Source organism: Lepus europaeus, chromosome 1 (assembly GCF_033115175.1).
Source record: "Lepus europaeus isolate LE1 chromosome 1, mLepTim1.pri, whole genome shotgun sequence".
In the NCBI taxonomy this organism is placed as follows: domain Eukaryota; kingdom Metazoa; phylum Chordata; class Mammalia; order Lagomorpha; family Leporidae; genus Lepus; species Lepus europaeus.
In genome coordinates, this window is record NC_084827.1 from 169,161,508 (window position 1) to 169,182,686 (window position 21,179).

Here is a 21,179-nt window from a genome sequence, read left to right on the forward strand (position 1 = left end):
GAAAACTGAGGACGAAGTATCAAGGATGCCTCTGATGAAGAGGAAGGGGGAGGAGGCAGGAGGCATCTCAGGGAGTACTTTGTCACAGAAACCAAGGACTTTAGAAAGGAAGAGTGATCAGCTGTGCCAAATGTTGCTGAATAATCAAGGAAAATGACGATTAGCAGTGATCTTTGCATTCAAAGATGCAAAAATACATTAGTGGTCCTCGAAAGGGCAAAAACTGAACAGAATATTTGAGGTAGACGCTTAACTGGAACATATTCAAAGTGAATGGAATCTGAGACAAGGGAGAAAGTAAGTGTCAACATTTCTTATGAGACATTTGGGCAGATGAGAGACCCTTAGGATACAGGGTAGGAATCCATCAGAAAATTGGATGAAATTTAATTTTCAGGATGTGGAGTGGCTTGAACTAATTTAATGCTTGTAAGATTCAATTTTACTTTTACTTTTTTTTTTTTAAACAACGCAAACTTCAAAACCACTTAATATGAGGTGGGGAACTGGACTTTAACAGGAAAGCAGACTTAATCTTCCTTTAAAAAAAAAAAAGGAGAAAAAAAAGGAGAATTTAGAGGTAAAGTTGTAGATTCAGTGGTAAGGAATGAACACAGTTTGTGCCTGATGCTTTGTTTTCTGACAGGCAGAAGGCAAGATAATTTACTAACAGGGGAAAAGACGGAAAGCTACAGGTTGTACAGAAATAACTGGTAGAGCAGGCTGACTGGAGAGAAAGTGAGAGTGCTGTGCCCAGCGGGCACAGCTGATGAGAAGTCTACAGCACTTATCTACCCCATGAAGCTTCTTCCAGCAGAAGACAGGACAGGCAAGCTGCTGGGTTTATCCAGTTTGCAGTACCACCAGATGGGTTTGATAAAAAGATGAAGAGACAAAAAAATATTGTTAGTAGTACATTTTAAGTGAATATGTGACTACAGAGCAAGCCCTCTGAGTGCCTTACATGAATGGGTCATTTAAGACTCACAGCTATCCTACCCAAATGGTACAATATTATTTTCACTTTATAAACGAGGAAGCTCAGGCATGAATAATTGCTTGACCATGGTCACATAAGAGGCTGAACCAGGATTCAAGGTCTGAGATTTTGCTGCAAACGAAAAAAGAAAAAAGGAACTGAAACAAAACCAAATTTTAAAAAATAACATCAACATCTGCATCCTTACTTTAAAATATCTGTCATTAGAAATTGAAATTATAAGTTACTTTTCTCTCTTAGTATGAGATAGTTTTGGAATGGAAATTAAAGAATTACCAAATCAAGAATTAAAAGAGAAGAACAGCAAGCTAACTTAGTTTACATTTTCATGCCAGACACATTTGTTTTCACATGGTATCTCATTTATCCTCCAAATGACAACACAAGGTGAATCTGTAACATGACAAGGAAAATTATGCTCAGAAAAGCATAATTTGGTAATTTTTTTAATCAAATCTTTTTATCAAATCCCTGAAAAATAAAGTAGTCTCTCTGATCCCCTTGCCATTAAACCCTAAGAAAACCAGGGGTAACAAGCCTAACCGAATTCACTCAGCCAAACAAAAACTTCTACAGCTATCTGTTCTCAATGAAAATTTTCTAAATAGTTTTAGTTTATCAAATGAAGCAAACTAGCACAAGCTCTTATTACTACTAAAATCAAGACTAATGAAACTAATAATTTGAAGAATCTAAAACTTTGGAAGGAAATCACTAGATCCAATTCCCAAATATAAGCACTGAAATAACAAGACAAGTCATTAGACTTGTTAATTTTGCAGCAATAGAGTAATTAAGCTTGATGAATCTAGCTTCATTGTATAATCACACTAAAGTTTTAAACCCAAAACAAAATCAAAAGTTTAAATTAAATAGCTTAGTCCAAGCCAGTATTTTCCAAGCTGTCTTGCTGCTCAGGATTCTTCTTGGCTGACAAAACTGAAACAAATAAAACCCAGAAGAGGTAAAAAGTGGAATACACAACATCTGAAGAAGCTAAGATTGCTAGTACATTGAAACAAGACTGGCTACAATAATGCACTCTAAGAATTTAGTAGGAGGAAAAGACAGATGATGACTATTAGAATATAATTATTAGAGAAATATTTGTATTATTATGACATCCCCCGTCACTGAAGATATATGGACTTGAGTTTAAAAACCTGTTAGAGAAAACTTGCCTTTCATCTCTCATGTTGTCATTTAGCCACCCTTAATTAACAGCTGTTAATAAAAGGCTTTTCATTATTTCCCATTTTTAAGCACAAGTACTAAACATAAAAATAAAATCATTCCTTTTCACTTTTCCATTCTAATCATCCAGTTAGCTAAGTGAACAATTAAGACTCCACTCACAGGCTGAGGTTGGCCCTTAACAAAGGAAATAACTGTTTATAAGAAAACAAAAACCACCTTCCACACTGGGATGTACAATCTGACTAAAATTGACAGAAAATCATTACATTTTTAAAATGTTTAACTTCTTAAAAGAAAAAAAAAAATGCTCTACTTACCATATACATTAGTATGTCTCTGATCATCACCATAGCTGTTTGATGATCATTCCAAGCTTGGTTTAGTGTTTGAAGAAAGTTGTTATTCAATGAATTTAGTACATCTTCTCGCACCTATTAACAGAAGAGTTCATTACAGTTTGTTTATACACATACAAGCATATCTGTTCAATAAAAATTGCAGAGTTCTTAATTTTAAGTCAAGGAAATATTTGTATATAATATGCCAGTAGAAATATTATCAGCTATATCCTACACATAGATAACTACCAATGTTTATGTACAGTCTAGATTTTTCTCTTGACCTCCAGAATCATAAAGCAATCTCCTAGGCATTTCCTACTGACTTAACATCACAATCAAAAGAAAATCTTAAATTCTTACAACAATAAACTGTAAGAATTTAGTGTCCCTAGACTAAGCTCTAACTAAATTTCCTCCTAAACTTCCCCTCCCTTGCCTCCAAATAAGGGTTGAGAATACTGATTTTGGAGTCAAAAATGTCCTGGGTTACCAATCCCAGCTCCATGAATACCACAGTGACCTTGGACAAATTACTTAATTTCTAAGCTTCAGTTTGCCTTATATGTCAAGTAATATCCTTGCAGGATTGCTGCAAAGCTTGAACATGAGCAATGCACTTGGAACAGTGCCTAGCGCTCAGTACACACTCAATAAATAAATATATACTATTAACTTAATATGCTCCAGTTACAATGGTCTTCTTGCTAAATACAGTAACTGCTCTACCATTTCTTTCACCTCCATTCACATGGCTCACTTTTACACTTTATTCAGCTCAAATTTCATCTCTAGAAAGGTGTTCCTGACCACTATGTTTCAATAATCTCCACCTCTTCTTCTTTACTTACACTTCATTTTTTCAAATCTAGTTTCATAGTTTTCCACAGTCTCATCGTGACCTATTTCCTATAAGTACATGCAGTACTTTCTCTCATTAACATAAACATAAAAGCCTCCACAGTGGCAGGATTCCTATCTTTTCTGTGTATAGCTTCTTCACATAGAATTATGCTTGATTAATGTATCAGACCATTTATTTCATCCCCACCCTCCAATACCAGGACTCATTTTCTACATGGCGAACACTTTCAGGATATCTGCTTTTACACATACAGTTCCCTTGAGTATGAAAAGCCATCTTAATCCAATCTCATTGAGACAATTCAAACTTCAAGAATTACTTTTTATAATCCACAAGCTTAGTACCATCTTCTCCAGTAAGAGGTTACAGACCACTTACTATCAGTCCAACAAGAGATTATTTGCCCAGGAAACAAAATCTAGACTCTACTTCAAGCTTTATCATGAAGAAATAGTGTGTCCTCTAAATTCCTGTAACACTCTGGGACTATCAACTCTACTTTCCATATCCCTGTGTTCCACACCCATGGATTCAACCAACTGCAGATAAAAATAAGTAAAAATAAAAATGCACATATTCTGAACATGGAGACTTTTTCTTGTCACTATTCCCTAAACAATACAATCTAGCAACAATTATATGGCATTTATAGTGTAATTTATAGATGATGTCTTGTGAGAAAAGATGGCAGCTGAGCAAAATGCTCCAGTGATCCCTTCCCAGATACCAATTTGAACATCTATACACACACTAAGTAACCTTCATAGAAACTGCAGGAGCTATCATAGCCAGGTGAGAGACCTGTTGTTACAATCATAAAAGCCACACTGAAAGCAAGTAACAAAGAGCTGCCTGCATCAACCCTCTTCCAGCTCCAAGGAACAGAGTATAAAGAGAGACACCTCCCACTTGTCAGGAGGAAGAGAGAACTGAATCCCAGTGCCAGGCTTACTGAGAAAAAACTCAGCTGGACTGAGCCCATGAACTTGCCCCCAGCTCTGTACCTGTAGACTGAGTATTTGCAACTTCCAAGTCAGGGAGTGGCTGCCAACCCTCCACTTACTGCTGGCAGAAAGGCTAACTCCAGAAGTACAGAGAGGACAGGAAAGGGAAACTAGGATTTCATCTTGGAGGTCAGAGCCAAGCCTACCAGAGTCCAGGCACCTAATAAAGCCCAAAGGTCTCCACCCGACCACTGGTGCTCACAGAGTGAACCTCTAGATTTGCCTGGCTCAGGTAGAAATCTATATTCCAGTGGATCACTCATTTTGGCCTGTCACTGTTGGCCTCAGATGGGCTTGGAGCACACCCTTGAGATTATGTGGGGGCTGGTGACAGTGACAGGTATGACCAGCCTGGGCAGCCAGAGGACTTACTTACTAGTCTCCTCCAATCTTGGGCCAACAGCAAGGAGCCACCAGACTGTGTCTTGGGACTCAGTGTTGGGCTGATAAAGCACAACATTGGTAGTTCCTAAGAGTTTCCTTGCCTAGGCAAATGCCTGTGAATAAAATCTCAGTACTTGCCCCAGTCTCAGGTGGAAACCTGCACCCTCATGAGACAGCTTTGTTGAGGTGTGTATCACCAATCTCTCACAGGCATGTTGTGTACCCCCAAGAGTGCACAGGACCTGAGGACCAGGAGACCCATGCAGTGCATGCTTGAGCAGCTGAGAGGCTGCCTTTATCATCCTTCCTACAACTTTGTGTAAACAGCAAAGAATCATAGGACTGTGTTTGTGATTTGATGCTAGGCTCGTAAAACCTAGCATTGGGCCGGCGCCGTGGCTCAACAGGCTAATCCTCCGCCTTGCGGCGCCGGCACACCGGGTTCTAGTCCCGGTCGGGGCACCGATCCTGTCCCGGTTGCCCCTCTTCCAGGCCAGCTCTCTGCTGTGGCCAGGGAGTGCAGTGGAGGATGGCCCAAGTGTTTGGGCTCTGCACCCCATGGGAGACCAGGAGAAGCACCTGGCTCCTGCCATTGGAACAGCGCGGTGCGCCGGCCGCAGCGCGCTACCGCGGCGGCCATTGGAGGGTGAATCAACGGCAAAAGGAAGACCTTTCTCTCTGTCTCTCTCTCACTGTCCACTCTGCCTGTCAAAAATAAAAAAAAAAATAAAAAAAAAAAAAAAAAAAAAAAAAAAAAAAAAACCTAGCATTGAGCAGATCTTAACAGTTCTTGCCCTTAGGCCAGTGCCTGCAGACAGAGCCACTGGACCTGCTTCAGGGCAAGCAGAGTTCCATGGTCCTGGCTGAACAGTCTTATACCCCAGGCAGTATCACCAGTAGCTAGTAGGGATGGGCATCAGGCTGTGAGCCCACTTCAGCAGCAGAAAGACCACAGCAGAGTGAGCTTGGGTTTTACCCACAGTCTGCACTGTCCATGGTGGGCGGTGGGTTCCAGATGTATCCCAGCATTGTAGCATTGGTAGACATATGGCAAGAAATGTGAACCTACCACAGGCCTCGGAACAGCTTTGTAGGACAGACTACTCCTTTTTAGACATTTACCCAGTTTACACTTAACAACATATGAACTCCAGATTTTAGAGAAATCTGAGTTTGGAGAGTACTGTGGGACTAAATCAGTGAATAGGTAAACACGAACTTGAGGCAAACTTGACTTCCAGTGCTATCCATGGCTGAAATACTAGAAGCATCCACAGGTTCAGAGAAAATGGACTGAAATTTCTAGAAGGACAGCCACAAAGATTACTACAGTCCTTCAATGTCTAGATAATGTCATACACCAACAAGCATTAAGACCTTCCAGAGACCGCATTGAGTTAAAGCCCTGGCCTGAAGTGCCGGCACCCCATATGGGTGCTGGTTCATTTCCCAGATGCTCCTCTTCCAATCCAGCTCTCTGTTACGGCCTGGGAAAGCAGCAGAAGGTGGTCCAAGTTCTTGGGCCCCTGCACCCAAATGGGAAACCCGGAAGAAGCTCCTGGTTTCTGGCTTCAGATCGGCACAGCTTTGGCTGTTGAGGCCATCTGAGGAGTGAACCAGCGGATGGAAGATCTCTGTCTCCACCTCTCCGTAACTCTTTCATATAAACAAACAAACAAACAAACAAAAAATCTCACTTAATGGGCAAAATAAGGTGCCAGAAATCAACCATTTAGGAATCAAAACTTCAAAATGCTCAGAGGAAGGTTTCAAAATAGCTGTTTTACAGGAACTCAATGAAATTCAGGAGAACAAATAATTCTATATTCTAACAGAGAGATCTGACTGACGAAAGTAAATAAAAACAGAAATCTTTCAACTGAAAAGTACACTAAGTAAAATCTGAAATACAACAGAAGACAGCAGTGGTAGAATAGATCAAAGAATGAAGAAAGCTATGGGAAATATAAGCATATAAAAGAACAATACCCAAATTACTGGGATTCAAAAGAGATAAGGATGGAAAACTCCCTAAATCTAGAGAAGATCCCAACTATCCTGGTCCTGGTACTAGGACATCAAAGATCCCTAGTCAGATTCAACCCAACCAAGTCTACCCCAAGACAAAATCAAGCTCTTCATGGCTAAAGAGAGGATTCACAAAGCTGCAAGAGAAAGAAACCAAGTAAACATGAAGGGTCGCAAATTCACCTGACTGGAATTCCAAGGAGGAACCTAACAGGCCAGAAGGGAATTGAAATGAGTACTGAAAACAAACAAACAAACAACAAACAAAAAACAGCTAAAGAATACCATACTTGGGGCCAGCGCTGTGGCCTAGTGGGTAAAGCAGCCGCCTGCAGTGCTGGCATCCCATATGGGTGCCGGTTCGAGTCCCGGCTGCTCCACTTCCAAACTAGTTCTCTGCTATGGCCTGGGAAAGCAGTACAAGATGGCCCAAGTTCTTGGGCACCTGCACCTACATGGGAGACCGGGAAGAATCTCCTGGCTTGATTAGCCCAGCTCTGCCTATTGCAGTCATTTGTAGAGTGAACTAGCAGATAGGAAGATCTCTCTCTCTCTCTCTCTCTCTCTCTCTCTGTAACTCCACCTTTCAAATAATAAATTAAAAAAAAAAAATACTATGCTCAGCAAAGCTTTCCTTTCAATCTCAGGGAGCAATAAAGACATTCCCAAACAAAAGCTGGAGAGTTCATCACTAACATCACCAGGCCTGCTTTATGAGAAAGCTAAAGGGAGTTCTTTAAACAGAAAGAAAGAGATCTTAACAATTAAGAAGAAAATATCAGAAGACAGAGTGACTAGATGGACTAAAAAACAGGTCTCAACATGCTCCTCAAAGGAAACTCACTTCACCTCTAAGGATACACAGATTGAAACTAAAGATGGAATAAGACATTACATATAAATGGTACACAAAATAAAGGAATGTCTATATTCCTATGAGATAAAACAGATCTTCAATCAAAGCAGTAAAAATAGACCAAGAAGGTCATAATAAAATAAGAGGATCAATCCAGGTAGAAGAAATAACACTTGTAAATTATACACGCACCCAACAATGGAGCCCCCAAATATATATTTAATATAAAGGGAGAGACTCCATCATAATAATTGTAGGAGACTTTCAGAAATGAACAGATCATTTAGACAGAATATCAGTAAAGATATTCTGTAAAGATATTCAGATGGGACCTAACAAACATCTCAGATCATTCCATCTAAAAGTTGTAGAACACACATTTTTCTCAACAGCAAAATTATTTTCCAGGATAGTACATATGGTAGTCACGAAATAAGTACCAACACATTTTAGACTAGAAATCATACTGAGTATCTTTTTAATGCAATGATGGGGTTGGTACTGTGGCATAGCAGGTAAAGCCACCGCCTGCAGTGCCAGCATCACATATATGCGCTGGTTCAAGTCCCGACCGCACTTCTGATCCAGCTCTCTGCTACGGCCTGGGAAAGCAGTAGAAGATGGCCCACGTCCTTGGGCCCTGCACTCAAAAGGGAAGACCTGGAAGAAGCTCCTGGCTCCTGTTTTCGAATCAGCGCAGCTCCGGCAGTTGTGGACAATTGGGGAGTGAACCAGCGGATGGAAGACCTCTCTCTCTCTGCCTCTCCTTTATCTGTGTTAACTCTGATTTTCAAATAAATAAATAAATAAATCTTTTTTAAAAATAATGTGATGAAACTACAAATCAATTAACAAGAAAAACTTTGGAAACCACACAAATACATAAATAAATAACCTCTTTCCAGTGGTTGGTGCTGTGTCATAGTGGGTAAACCCATGGCCTGCAGTGCTGGTATCCCATATGGGCACATGGAGTCGAGTCCTGGCTGCTTTACTTCCAATCCAACTCTCTGCTATGGCCTGGGAAAGCAGCAGATAATGACCCAAAACCTTGAGCCCCTGCACCCATGTGGGAGATCTGGAAGAAGCTCCAGGCACCTGGCTTTCGATCAGCACAGCTCTGGCCATTGTGGCCATTTGGGGAGTAACCAGCAGATGGAAGACCTCTCTCTCTGCCTCTGTAACTCTGCCTTTCAAACAAATAAATTAACCTTTAAAAAAAAAAAAAAAAGGAGGGGCTGACGCCGTGGCTCACTTGGTTAATCCTCCACCTGCGGTGCCGGCATCCCATATGGGCGCCAGGTTCTAGTCCCGGTTGCTCCTCTTCCAGTCTAGCTCTCTGCTGTGGGCCGTGAGGGCAGTGGAGGATGGCCCAAGTCCTTGGGCTCCTACACCCGCATGGGAGACCAGGAAGAAGCACCTGGCTCCTGGCTTCGGACTGGCGTAGTGCTGGCCATAGCGGCCATTTGGGGAGTGAACTAATGGAAGGAAGATCTTTCTGTCCATCTCTCTCTTTCACTGTCTATAACTCTACCTGTCAAATAAAAAAAAAAAAGAAAGAAAGAAAGAAAGAAAACAAAAAAATTTTTCCTGAGCAACAATGGGTCAAGGAAGAAATTTTATAATTTTTTGAAATTAATGAAAATGCAAACAAAACATAAGAAAATATGGGGCACAATAAAAGCAGGACTGAGAGGTAAGTTTATAGCTATACCTTTGGGAAGGAGAAAAAAAAATCAAATCAAAGTAGAAAGTGTTAGAAGAAATAATGAAATTTAGAACAAAATTAAATGTTACTAAACATTTAGTAAACAAAAACGAAGTTTAAAAAAATCAGTGAAAAGAGAGCCAGTTCTTAAAAAAAAACAAAACTGACATATCCTTAGCTACTCGAGAAAAAAAGAGAAGATTCAAATACACAGGATCAGATCTGAAAATAATACAACGGACAGCAAAAAATGCAAAGTATTGCTAGATTATTATAAACAATTATATGGCAATAAATTTAATAATCTATAAGAAATGAAAAATTTCTTGAGTAAATATACCTTCCAAGACTGAATCATGAGGAAATAGTATGTCTAAACACACCAATAACAAGTAGTAAGAATGAATTGGTAAAAAACACACACAAAAAAACTCCCACCTGCGGCGCCGGCACCCCAGGTTCTAGTCCCGGTCAGGGCGCCAAATTCTGTCCCGGTTGCCCCTCTTCCAGTCCAGCTCTCTGCTGTGGCCCGGGACTGCAGTGGAGGATGGCCCAAGTGCTTGGGCCTTGCACCCACATGGGAGACCAGGAGAAGCACCTGGCTCCTGGCTTCAGATCAGCGCAGTGCGCGGGCCACAGCAGCCATTGGGGGATGAACCAATGGAAAAGGAAGACCTTTCTCTCTGTCTCTCTCTCTCACTGTCCACTCTGTCAAAATAAAAAAAAGAAAACCCCAGAAATAGATGGCTTCACCACTTAATTCTACCAAACTTTTGAAGAATTAACTCCAAATCTTCCTTAAATTATTTACAAAACTACAATGAGAAGAAATTCTTCCAAAATCACAATAAAAAAGAAAGCTTACAGGTCAACATGTAAAATCCCCAACAAAATACTTCCAAATTGAATTCAACAAAATTAAGATCACTCACTGGGGCCAACTTTCTTGTACAACAGTTCCGAGGGCTACCTAAAATGCAGGCATCCCACATCCCAACTGCTCTACTTCTGATCCAGCTTCCTGCTAACATGCCAGGGAAAGCAGCAGCAGATGACCCAAGTACTTAGGCCCCTGCTACCTACATGGGAGAACCAGGAGCAATTCCAGCCTTTGGCCTAGCCATTTGGGGAATGAACCAGCAGATGATATCTATATATCTCTCTCTCTATCTGCCCCTCTTCCTCTCTAACTCATCCTGTCAAATAAAATGTATACATCTTAAAAAAAAAAAAAAATCACTCCTAATGACCAAGTGGGATTCAGTCCAGAGAGGCAAGGTTGACTGAACAACAAATGTGATACACCACATCAACAGAATGTACAAAAATCATATGATCATTACAATAGATGTAGAAAAGGCATTTAACTGTGAACAAGTTAGGTACAGAAGGAACATACCTCAACATAATAAAGGCTATATATGTAACAAGTCAATAGCCAACATTACCCTGAACGGGGAAAAGTTGAAGGTTTTCTTTTAAGACTGGAACAGGGGGCCGGCGCCAGCATCCCATATGGGCGCCGGGTTCTAGTCCCAGCTGCTCCTCTTCCAGTCTAGCTCTCTGCTGTGGCCCGGGAGGGCAGTGGAGGATGGTCCAAGTGCTTGGGCCTCTGCACCCATACGGGAGACCAGGAGGAAGCACCTGGCTCCTGGCTTCGGATCAGCACAGCACCGGCCATGGCAGCCATTTGGGGAATGAACCAACAGAAGGAGGACCTTTCTCTCTCTCTCTCACTGTCTGTAACTCTACATGATGTCCATTTTCACTTTTGTTTATAGCCAGAGCAATAGGAAAAACAAAGAAATAAAGGGAATCCAAATTTAAAGAAAGCGATTTTACACAGAAAACCCCAAAGACTTTGCCAGTCATTAGAACTAATGAACAAATTCAGCAAAATGCAGGATGCCAAATCAATTTACAAAAATCAGTAGTATCATTATTCACCAACAGGGAATCACCTGAAAAGGAAATCAGGAAAGCAATCCTATTTCTAACAGCTACCTCTTCCACACCAGAAAAGAAAACGACAAAACAAAACAAAAATACCACCTTGGGAATAAATTTAACCAAAGAGAGAAAGCTCTCTACAATAAAAATCATAAATCATTGATGGAAGAAACTGAAGAGGATACAAAGTAACAGAAAGACAGCCCACATTCATGGACTGGAAGAACTAATACCATCAAAATGTGAAATACACAAAGAGATTTAGAGTCAATGCAATCCTTATCAAAATTTCAATGACAACTACAAATAAGCATCATTAAGATTTGCATGGAACAAGAAAGATACAAATTACTAAAATGATCTTGAGCAAAAAGAACAAAGAGGCATTAACTATCTGACTTAAAAATACATTACAAAGCTGCAGTAATGTAAACAGTATGGCACTGACATTACAGAATCATTAACCAGTGCAACAGAATACAAACACATATATAGCTACACATAAATAGCCAACCGATCCATGACGAAAGTGTTAAGAACATGCATTGAGAAAAGAATAGTATTTTCAATAAACTGTACTAGGAAAGTTGCATATCCACATGCAGAAGAAACTACAGCCTTGGATTAAGGATCTAAATGTGAGACCTGAAATTTTTAAACTACAAGAAAAAACATAGGGAAAAATTTCAGAATATCGAATAGGCAAGAGTTTTCTACATCAGATCCCAAAAGAAAATAAAAGCAGAAACAGACAAATGGGATTTCATCAAACTAAAAACCTTCTGCAAAGGCAAGAATCAGAATGAAGAGACAACCTACAGAATGGAAGAAAATATTTGCAAATTATACATCTGATAGGCACTTAGTATACATAATATATAAGGAACTAAAAAACCTAAATGGCAAAAAAAAAAAAAAAGAAAACAATATAAAATTGGCAGAAGATCTAACAGATTTTTCTCAAAGGAAGAGATACAAATGGGCAATAACTACATGAAAAAATGCTCAGCATCATTAGTAATCAGAGGAATGTAAGCTAAAACCACAATGAGTTATCACCTCACTCCAGTAAGACTGACTTTTAATAAGACAAAAAACAAGTGTTGACAAGGATATGGAGAAAAGAGGACCCTTGTACACTGTTGATGGGAATGCAAATTAGTACGGTCATTGCAGAAAATAGTATAGAGGTTTCTCACAAATCTATAAATCTACCATAGAATTTAGCAATCCCACCCATGGATATGAAATCCATCAGTCAGAGATATTTGATTTCCCATGTTTATTGCAGCACTGTTCACAACAACCAAGAAGTGAAAACAACCAAAGTGCTTACTCATTGATAAAGAAAATGTAGTACATATACACAATGGACGATTATTCAGCTATAAATGGATATCTTCTTGTCATCTGCTACAACACAGATGAAATTGGAGGTCATTAGGTTAAGGGAAATCAATCAACTACAGAAAGATAAATATCAGATGATTTCACTCATCTATGGAATCTAAAAAATAGGTGATCTCATAGACGTCAAAAACAGAATGGAAGCTACCAGAGGCTAGGGACAGAAGTGGAACAGAAAGCACAGGGAAAGACTGATTGCAACACTGTAAGTAGAAGGGAATAAGAAGTTTGGGGGTTCTGTTGCAGGGTAGGTTGACTATCGTTGAGGTACTATATATCTCTATTAAAAAAACACCAAGAGGGGGGCCAGTGCTGTGGTCTGAAGTGTTAAGCCACTGCCTGTAGTGCTGGCATCCCATATGGGCACCAGTTTGGGTCCTGGATGCTTCACTTCCAATCCAGCTCCCTGCTAACTAACCTGGGGAAGCAGTGGAAGATGGCCAAGGCCCCTGGACCCATGTGAGAAACCCAGATGAAGTTACTGGCTTCTGGCTTAGCCCTGGCCAAACCCCAGCTGTTGGGGAGTGAACCAGTAGAAGATGATTTGTCTCTGTATCTCACTTTTTCTCTCGGTAACTCTGCTTTTCAAATAAATAAAATGCACTTTAAAAAAAAACTAGGGAGAAGCGGCAAGATGGCGGAATAGGCAGGAAGCACACTTAGTCCGGGGGGAGAGAAAGTTTAATATAAGTGGAGATACTGCAGGGTCAAGGAAGAGTAGGGGAAGAAACAGCAGCGGAAACTCTTCCGGAACTAGTGATTCACAGTGGACCTGCGTGGAGAGCGTGGGAGCCCAAGTTCGGGACACCAGCGGCAGACTCAACGCACCAGCGCTGGAACGCGAGGTGAGCCGAACCTCCATAGCCCGAGATACCAGCAGGCAAGCGGAAAGAGGAGACTAGAGGGAACGAGGCTTGAAACTCCGTGGGGAAAAGTTCACCAGGCAAACTAGAAGAGAGAGAGGAAAAAAATAAAAAAAGTGACTGATACGGACACAAGTTTCTCTCTCTCCGCTCACCTCTCAAAGGCGAGCAAGACAGAGCAGGCGCCATTTTGGACATACGTCATAAGCAGGGCGACCTCAGGTCTGCACCAGCCCTGAGCCTAGCAGAAAAACCTGACTCTGTGGGGAGGGGTGAAATAACAGGAGATTAGGATCTAACTTGGCAACCCAGTGGGAGACTGCAGGAGAATTGGAGCCCACACTGAGGACAGCAGAGATTCCCTGTGTGGTCCTTGGGAAAGAGCTTCCGATCTCTGGCTCCTGTGGGTATATCATTTGCCTGCTAACTACCTCCAATTACGTTGAGCTGTGCGGAATTACTTCCCTTTTAAATCAAAAAAAGAAAGAGAGATTTACCACACCTAACCTGGGAGTGTCATCCTTGACACACCCTCAACCCTGAGGAACCAAACACAGCTTTCAGTCCACACTCATCTCAAGCCTCTAAGGCTCCATTGAAAGCAGACAGTCCACTTAATATAGAGCCATAGTGTAACAAGAAAAAACACCACAGTGAAGAAACCAAATATCTCCAACATGCCAAACAACAAACGCAAAAACCAAGCTAACAAGAACAAGGAAGACACTATGACGCCCCCAAATGAAAAAGACACCCCAATTCAAGATTATGAAGATGATGAGATCGAAGAAATGCAAGAAGTGCATCTCAAAAAATTGATAAGAACATTAAGAAGTTCTCAAAAACAAATTCTTGAACTACAGAAATCCTTCATGGACAAGATAGAAAATCTCTCTCGTGAAAGTGAAATATTAAGGAGGAATCAAAATGAAATGAAACAACTAGTGGAACAAGAAACTCTGATAGTGACTAGAAATCATAATGAAATGAAGAGTTCAATAGATCAAATGACAAACACATTAGAGAGCCTTAAAAACAGAATGGGTGAAGCAGAAGAGAGAATATCAGACTTAGAAGACAGAGAACAGGAAAGGAAACAGGCAAACCAAAGAAAAGAAGAAGAAATTAGAAATCTAAAAAATATTGTCGGGAATCTACAGGATACTATTAAAAAACCCAACATTCGGGTTCTAGGAGTTCCTGAAGGCATGGAGAGGGAGAAAGGATTAGAAGGCATTTTCAGTGAGATACTAGCAGAAAATTTCCCAGGTTTGGAGAAGGACAGAGGCATCTTAGTACAGGAAGCTTATAGAACCCCTAATAAACATGACCAAAAGAGATCCTCACCACGACATGTTGTAATCAAACTCACCACAGTGAAACATAAAGAAAAGATCCTAAAAGGTGCAAGAGAGAAACGTCAGATCACTCTTAGAGGATCTCCAATTAGACTCACAGCAGACTTCTCATCAGAAACCCTACAAGCTAGAAGGGAATGGCGAGACATAGCCCAGGTACTAAGAGAGAAAAACTGCCAGCCCAGAATACTATATCCTGCAAAGCTCTCATTTGTGAATGAAGGTGAAATTAAGACTTTTCATAGCAAACAGAAACTGAAAGAATTTGTTGCCACTCATCCTGCCCTGCAAAAGATGCTTAAAGATGTCTTACACACAGAAACACAGAAACATGGTCACCAATATGAAAGAAGGTAAAGGAAGGAAACCTCACAGCAAAAGATCACAGGAAGCTCAATTTCTCTTTGACATAGAATTAAACTCTGATGCTCTGTTAAAGCAATGTGTTAAAGTAATCTATTATGTTCTCTTGATGTCTGTTAAATTCTAATTGTTCAAAAACAGCTGAATTTTTATTAAGAGCTATGGGTTATTTAAATATGTGTTTTTTTCAAAAATTTGAATAATCACCTTGTAACAATGATCAAATTTGGTCTATGTTATGTCATGATTTTAAGAAATCTTATTTCAACCAGATATTTTGGATTTTGAGCCTTCTTGGCATTCTTGACAGGCATTCAAAAAATCAAAGTTTCAAACAATCTGGTCTCTAAAATTTCCAGTAAATCCTGGACTTTGGTTTTTCCAGTTTGGGCCCAACTGAAAAAATCGAAGGACCTATGTCTCTCATCTTATAGAGACACCAACTAATCAGTCTATTTGGAGTATATTAGAAGTACTGTCAAGATGTGATGTGGTACCAGACTTTAAGTTTCTATAATGGAAAATGCTATTAATACAAATGTTTGAGAATTAAAAAGTCTAATGATCTTGTGTTACTAGACATGATAGTTATCTTAATGAGAAAGCCCCAGAGGCTTAAAGGGTTAAATACTTGTAAAATCCTACAGGTGCTTTCAAAAATACTGTGAAGTAAGCAAGTGCCTCTTGTTGGTTGATGAGTTTATAATTTTAAACATGGCGACTTAAAGTCTTTTGTCATCCACAGTTATATATGATGTGCTGCTCACAAAACTAAAGCGTTGTTGGTTCTGTGTTTAGCTGTCCTCCTATAGGTTCCTATGGACTTTTTCCAGCCACTTTTATTGTATTCAGTACTTTGGGATGGCTCTGTAAACAGATGAAGCCAATAATGTATTAACAGTACCAACTGAGAGAAAGTATGGTTAACTGAGGTTACTAAAAAGAAAAAGCAATTCAAATAAATTGGCAATCTACAAAAAGAGTTAAAGATTTTAAAAGCTATTATTAAAATTGATATATTGGTCTATTATGCTATATTATATGTGTGTACATATTGTATGTCCACATGGGGAAATTTTATTAAGAGTTTTATTTTAAATGGCTTATAGATAAGATTGTCCATAAATTTAAGCTGCTAAAATCAATCAAAGATACATTTTAATTTATGGGACCTGAATCTGTGTATCATATGTTTTAGACTTGTTGGTAGAAAGAAACTAAAAACATGTTAGATGGTTGTGCTTAAGTTTACTGGCTAAACAAACTACACCATGTTAGATATTTAAGAGGTGTTTTCAAATACATGATTCTTAAAATTTATAGAAGGCATTGGACCTTCTGGTAAATGTTTTCTTAAGTTGTTATCTAATGGTTGAAACGGTTTGCTAAGTATTCATGTGATATTGCTACTGTCAGCAAGCGATCTAGGACTTGCTCCCTCATTTCTCTATTCTAAGCCCAACTTGTTCTTTCATTTCTCTATTCTCTTCAAGGTAGGAAACTAATTCTATTATGGAGGAATCTGTAGGATGCACAATTTAATCTTTAGACCTTATAAAAGAGATGGCTAACATTTTTCTGTAATAGCATAGCCAAAATAAGAACTCAAATAATAATCTCATAGCTAGATTCACTTCGCCATCAGCGAAGTATACAGTAAGCAGAAAAAACCTCCCTTTCAGACCAAAGGGAAAGAAAGTTTTAAAGTGAGAATATAATTTTCCTCATGGGCATTGTCTACCTTAGAAAAACTACTACAGAACATGCCTGTGACTATAGACTTGTAGTTCAGGACACCGAAGATTAGAGATGGGAAACGGGCACTCCCTTGACTTGCATCCTCTGGTCTGCTTTAACACAAACCAGGAGGAAAAGAAAACTCGGCATCAGAAGCAATGGGTGGCAGGCCTATTAATGGCTGATCTGTACAGTGATCTGCCTCAAAGAGACCCAACAGGCCAGTCCACTGCAGTGGCTTTCAATGTGGTAAGCCTGGGCTTCAGCAGAAGTCAGCTTGTGAAGAGCCCTGGCAGCTCTGCCAAGAGTTGCATCACTGGAAATGGACCTGCCCTGGAATCGAAGGATGCCCAGGTCAGAGCCACAGATCTTATTGGCTCCAAGCTGAAAAGCCCTTCACTCAGCCCAACTTCCAAAGTGACCACTGCAGCTGAGGGGATGGTCAAGTAGGGTCAGCAACATTGCAGGCAGAACTGTAAATTTCTTGTTAGAGATGCACCTTGCATTTACCTGGCCAGCTCTCCTCCCAGGCCAGCCAAGTAATGAAAGTCAACAGAGTGCCTTCCCCTAGGAGGTTCACACCTCCCTTAGGATATACCCCATGTGAAGAGATAGATAGGTCTGGGCCTCTTAACTTACAAGGCCTAAAGCCCACCAGATTATTATCAAGCCCCTTCTATCAGGTTCTATTTGCCTCTCAATCAGAAAACTTAATTGTAGCTTAGCACCTTTCTTAGCTCCTCTAATAATGACTCTGTCCTTTGTTCTAGGCCCTGTCTAGTGCACTTGGGCCTCATTCCTTTGTAATCATAACCTCTACTCTACCACCAATGGCTCTACTCCCAACCTGTGTGTACTGATGGTCCTCTTCCCCACTTCATGCTGTATAATTGTTCAAACCTGGTAAATGCCACTCTTAGGATCATTGGTTACTATCCTCACTCTGTCTTTTATGACCTTGTCTAAATATGATCAGAGTCGGCAAACTTGGAAGGCTTCCATAGCCTTGGCAACTCATGACGACAGCCTAGGATGGTTACTGGCGCCATAAACTAGAGTGTCAATTTGTTGGGTCAACAACAGGAGCCACTGTGCACTTGCTCCTCATGTGGGATCTCTGTCCTTAATGTGCTGTACATTGTGATTTAATGCTTAACTAGTACTCAAACAGTATGTTTCACTTTGTGTTTCTGTGTGGGTGCAAACTGTTGAAATCTTTATACTAAATTGATCTTCTGTATATAAAGAGAATTGAAAATGAATCTTGATGCAAATGGAAGGGGAGAGGGAGCAGGAGGGGGGAGGGTTGCGTGTGGGAGGGAAGTTATGGGGGGGGGGAACCCATTGTAATCCATAAGCTGTACACTGGAAATTTATATTCATTAAATAAAAGTTTAAAAAAAATAAAAAAATAAATAAAAAAAAAAAAAAAACTAGAAGAGTTGTGGATTTTTTCACTATAAAGCAATGTTAAATGTCTGAAAGAATAAATATACTTATGCTAACTGAACACTACATAATGTCTTCAAGTACCTAAACATCATAAATAGGTACATTTTAAATGAAAAAAGAAACTATATGGGAGGATGCAGATAGATTACATGCAAGGACTATGCCATTTTATACAAGGAACTTGAGCATTTGTGGACTCCGGTATACACAGGAAGTTCTAGAACTAATCCCTTGTGGATACTCAGGGATGATTATTTTCCTGCAATCCTCTCGCATCTCTAGCCAACCTTCTATAACTTACTCAACTATCAATAATTCCAATCATCCTTTAACACAGGTAATCTAGCCTAGTAGCTAAACTTTTTTGTGATAGAGAAAATCTGAAGTCAAGGTGCTTTTTTGAGAAACATGAACTATACTTAATAAACGTGTTGATAAAGATATCTATAATTATCATTATAAATATATATGAAAACATGCAATCTCATATTAGATACATTATTAACAAGTGTTTGGAAGTGCCAAATTGAAAAAAAAATATAATACACAAAAGTAAGTTCAAATTGAGAAAACCGTTATCTATGTTTTTCTTATGTATGGAGGAAAAGAGGTCATTAAGTTTAAATGAAAGGACAATACATATGAGCTACCAAGTGTAGAGGGTGGCCCCAGTGCATTTGGTGGAGTTTCTCCTAAAATAAACGAAATCCCATAAGGGCGCCGGTTCGAGTCCCGGCTGCTCCACTTCCGATCCAGCTCTCTGCTGTGGCCTGGGAAAGCAGTAGAAGATGGTTCAAGTCTTTGGGCCCCTGCACCCACGTGGGTGCCTGGGAAAGCAGTGGAAGATAGTCCAAGTCCTTGGGCCCCGGCACCCACGTGGAAAGACCCAGAGGAAGCCACTGGCTCCTGGCTTCAGATATAAACCCAGAGATGCAAATTAACTACCTGGGAAAACCTTTTGAACTGCAGAAAATTCACACTGAGAAAATATTACAGTTACAAATGTGTTTCTTGGATTGTAGCCCGTATTGCAATGGACAGCATTTGGCTATCCTGTCAGCTACTCCCTTGAAAGCATATGCCAACAGTCACTCTAACTAAAAAAGGCACTGTTACTCCAAACATACAGCAGAGTACAGTCCACATTGCAACAGTCGTCAGCCCCTACCTGATGACCTGCTTGACCAATGCTTCCTTGCCCTGTGTTCAATAAATCTAGCCCTGCTCTATGTGTGTTCAGTGAATTCTTTCTCAGCATATGACACCAGCCTCAACAGGCTGCTTTCCATAACCCTAACTATGAAAACCATCAGGGTACCCCACATAATTTAGAATCCTATTACCTACTTAGTCATTTGTTTGCAACAGGAGCAGGGAATCTACCCTGCCAAGGACTATTTGCATATTTGTTAACACCATTCTTGGCTATATAAAATTAACTTAAACAGTTTTCTTCAATTTACTGAATTTCAAAGTGCTGCTGTTGGTTGCCTTGGCAGAACCAGGTCAAATGATTTTGCACTTTATATGGACTGTTCCAAGGTGGTTAACATGAGAAAAAATCTACAAAACAAAAACACGCCTATTCAGGAAATTCTTAACCAAGCTTCAAAAGCTTTCATGGAGCCAGTGCCTTGGCTCAACAGGCTAATCCTCCACCTGCGGTGCCGGCACACGGGGCTCTAGTCCCGGTCGGGACACCGGATTCTGTCCCCGTTGCCTCCCTTCCAGGCCAGCTCTCTGCTATGGCCCGGGAAGGCAGTGGAGGATGGCCCAAGTGCTTGGGCCCTGCACCCGCATGGGAGACCAGGAGAAGCACTTGGCTCCTCCTGCCTTTGGATCAGTGCGGTACGCCGGCCACAGAGGCCATTGTGGGATGAACCAATGGCAAAGGAAGACCCTTCTCTCTGTCTCTCTCTCTCACTATCCACTCTGCCTGTCAAAAAAAAAAAAAAAAAAAAAAAAAAAAGCTTTCATGGAACCACAAAACAGTAGTAAATTAAAGTGACAGTCTTAGAGCAACCTATGTTACTTACAAAAATAAATTAAAAAAAAAAAAAAACTTACAAAAATAGAGGGTCAGCGTTGTGATGTAGCAGATTAGGTAACCACCTGCAACGTGGGCATCCCATGTGGGCATCAAGTGGCGTTTATCCCTGATATGCAGGGATGGTTCAACACTTGCAAATCAATAAATGTGAGGCACTACACTAATAAACTGAATAAAAAAGATAATTACTTCAATAAATGTAAAGAAAGCATTTAATAAAATACAACATCCTTTCATGATAAATTCAGTATAGAAGGAACACTGGTCAATACAATCATGGAAATTTATGACAAACCCACAGCCAGCATCATGTTGAATGGGGAAAAGCTGGAAGCATTTCCACTAAGATCCAGAAGCAGACAAGGATGCCACTCTCATCATTATTATTCAATATAGTCCTGGAAGTTTTAGCCAGAGCCACTAGGCAAGAAAAAGAAATGAAAGAGATACAAATTGGAAAGCAGGAAGTCAAATTATCACTGCTTTGGAAAGAACGGGGCCATCAAAGAAGGAGGTACCTTTCTCTGAAGGGAGGAGAGAACTTCCACTTTGACTATGACCCTGTCGGAATAAGATCGAAGTCGGCGAACCCTAAAGGCTTCCATAGCCTTGGCAACTC

General features: G+C 40.2%; 1 protein-coding gene across 1 annotated transcript in view; it reads right to left on the reverse strand.

Moving 5' to 3' along the window:
* Positions 1-21,179, reverse strand: part of CUL3 (cullin 3) — a 139,466-nt gene that overhangs the window by 64,618 nt on the left and 53,669 nt on the right. The window contains exon 3 of the mRNA XM_062192901.1: positions 2,515-2,628. Coding sequence (XP_062048885.1) covers positions 2,515-2,628 — 114 coding nt within the window. The remainder of the gene's footprint in view (positions 1-2,514; positions 2,629-21,179) is intronic.